General features: G+C 42.5%; 1 protein-coding gene across 1 annotated transcript; it reads right to left on the bottom strand.

Annotated features, from left to right (window-relative positions):
- Positions 1-348: 348 nt before the first annotated feature.
- LOC120175558 (L-ascorbate oxidase homolog) lies at positions 349-1372 on the bottom strand. Its single transcript, XM_039182153.1, has 4 exons — positions 1296-1372; positions 846-1214; positions 685-763; positions 349-598 (listed from the first exon to the last, which is right to left on the bottom strand). The coding sequence occupies exons 1-4, from the start codon at positions 1370-1372 to the stop codon at positions 386-388; spliced, it is 738 nt and encodes a 245-aa protein (XP_039038084.1). The 3' UTR covers positions 349-385.

Below are 1372 nucleotides of genomic sequence, written 5' to 3'. Positions count from 1 at the left end.
ATTAGTATAGGGACCAAGCATGTGCTTTTACCGTCACCAAAAATTTACATGTAGTCGTAAAAGTCTTCGCTTTCTCTTATTTCATATTACAGAAAAAAGGGCGGGAAAGAAACAATGGAGTTGAAATGGATAAATGCATCATTGAAGAATATTCAACAATTCTAATGTTTTCCGGGAAAATAATGAACTGGGGAATCTGAAAGTTGAAAGTTGATATGAGAGTGCTACAATTAGATAATGATCTCACAGAAACATGGAAATGCTCGAAGCAAACAAAGAATTGACTCAAAAGCTCAAGCTGAGCTCCCGCTGTTAATAACATAATTTTTGTTCATCATATCGCATGTCACCCCTTCATGACATTGTGATTCCTTGTTTTGCTAACCTAAAAAGGCCTCGTGTGGCTCCCTCTGGCCCGGCCACACAGAAGAGCGTTCCGTGGGATCGGCAGTTCATCTCTCCATGAATTTGCAGACGAATAAACCCTGAGGTAAAACTGCTGCCCTAAATATTGTCTGGCCCAGTTCTCGGACCTTATATTCCACATCCCCACGTTGTCCAGAGCCACATAGATGGCGGTCCATGACCTCGGATACACCTGCACTCGAACATATCAACAAAACAGGCTTCTTCCAGCTGATGCAACCATGGAAACACAACTATCTTTATACTGCATTTGCATACCTGAGTAGTGCAGCGGGATACCGTGTCTCTCAAGTTGTAGACTTTTCTACTGGAGGGCGTCCATTGGCCTCCTTCCATCCTGATTAATCCAACATTTTTTAACGCGTTTGGTCCTACATAGAAACTTGAACCTAGAGAACAAATATTAAAAAGAAGTTTACCCTACAACAAAGAAGGAATAACCGTCGATATGCCATGACTGCACGGTGTCCTCCCAGTTTTGAAATACGATTTCGACATATTCTCGGAAGTTGGCTGCCATGACAGAAGTCTGAAAGTAGGCATTATTTCCTGAAGGAGGACAGGTAGGAATGCTTCCGAGGTTGAAGACTCCCGAAATCTTGAAGTAATCTGCTAGTTTTAATGGGGTATCTGGTGGAACATATGAGACACCATTGACAGCATACCTCTGCTTTCCATTAATATAAGAAGCAGAGTTTGCAACCATGATGGTGCGGCTTGGGGTGATCATTCCATTGTGGTAGGAGCCTTGGGGATTAGGTCGGGGTTCACTCGCTGTCAGGTTCCGTCTGATAAGGAAAAAAACTCATAAGCGAAATGTTTTTAGATTATATTATAGCTTCCAAAAAAGGATGTAATTAATAAAGTACCGTATGGATCTCGCCTGCATGACCGATGGAGCAATTTGAATTGTGGGAGCCCCAGGAATTGGGCCATAAACTCCCAT

Source organism: Hibiscus syriacus, unplaced genomic scaffold, assembly GCF_006381635.1.
Source record: "Hibiscus syriacus cultivar Baekdansim isolate YM2019G1 unplaced genomic scaffold, ASM638163v2 tig00112206_pilon, whole genome shotgun sequence".
In the NCBI taxonomy this organism is placed as follows: Eukaryota; Viridiplantae; Streptophyta; class Magnoliopsida; order Malvales; family Malvaceae; genus Hibiscus; species Hibiscus syriacus.
Note: the sequence above shows the minus strand (reverse complement) of the source record. Positions and strands in the feature narration are given on the sequence as shown.

What these genes read in the sequence shown, in the direction of transcription:
- LOC120175558 (XM_039182153.1), bottom strand. Translation starts at nt 1,372, where the DNA reads ATGGGAGTTTATGGCCCAATTCCTGGGGCTCCCACAATTCAAATTGCT. An exon ending in ATGCAGGCGAGATCCATACG is followed by an intron (nt 1,215 to 1,295) that starts GTACTTTATTAA and finishes TTTCCTTATCAG; the next exon opens with ACGGAACCTGACAGCGAGTG. An exon ending in TATTCCTTCTTTGTTGTAGG is followed by an intron (nt 764 to 845) that starts GTAAACTTCTTT and finishes TGGATTAATCAG; the next exon opens with GATGGAAGGAGGCCAATGGA.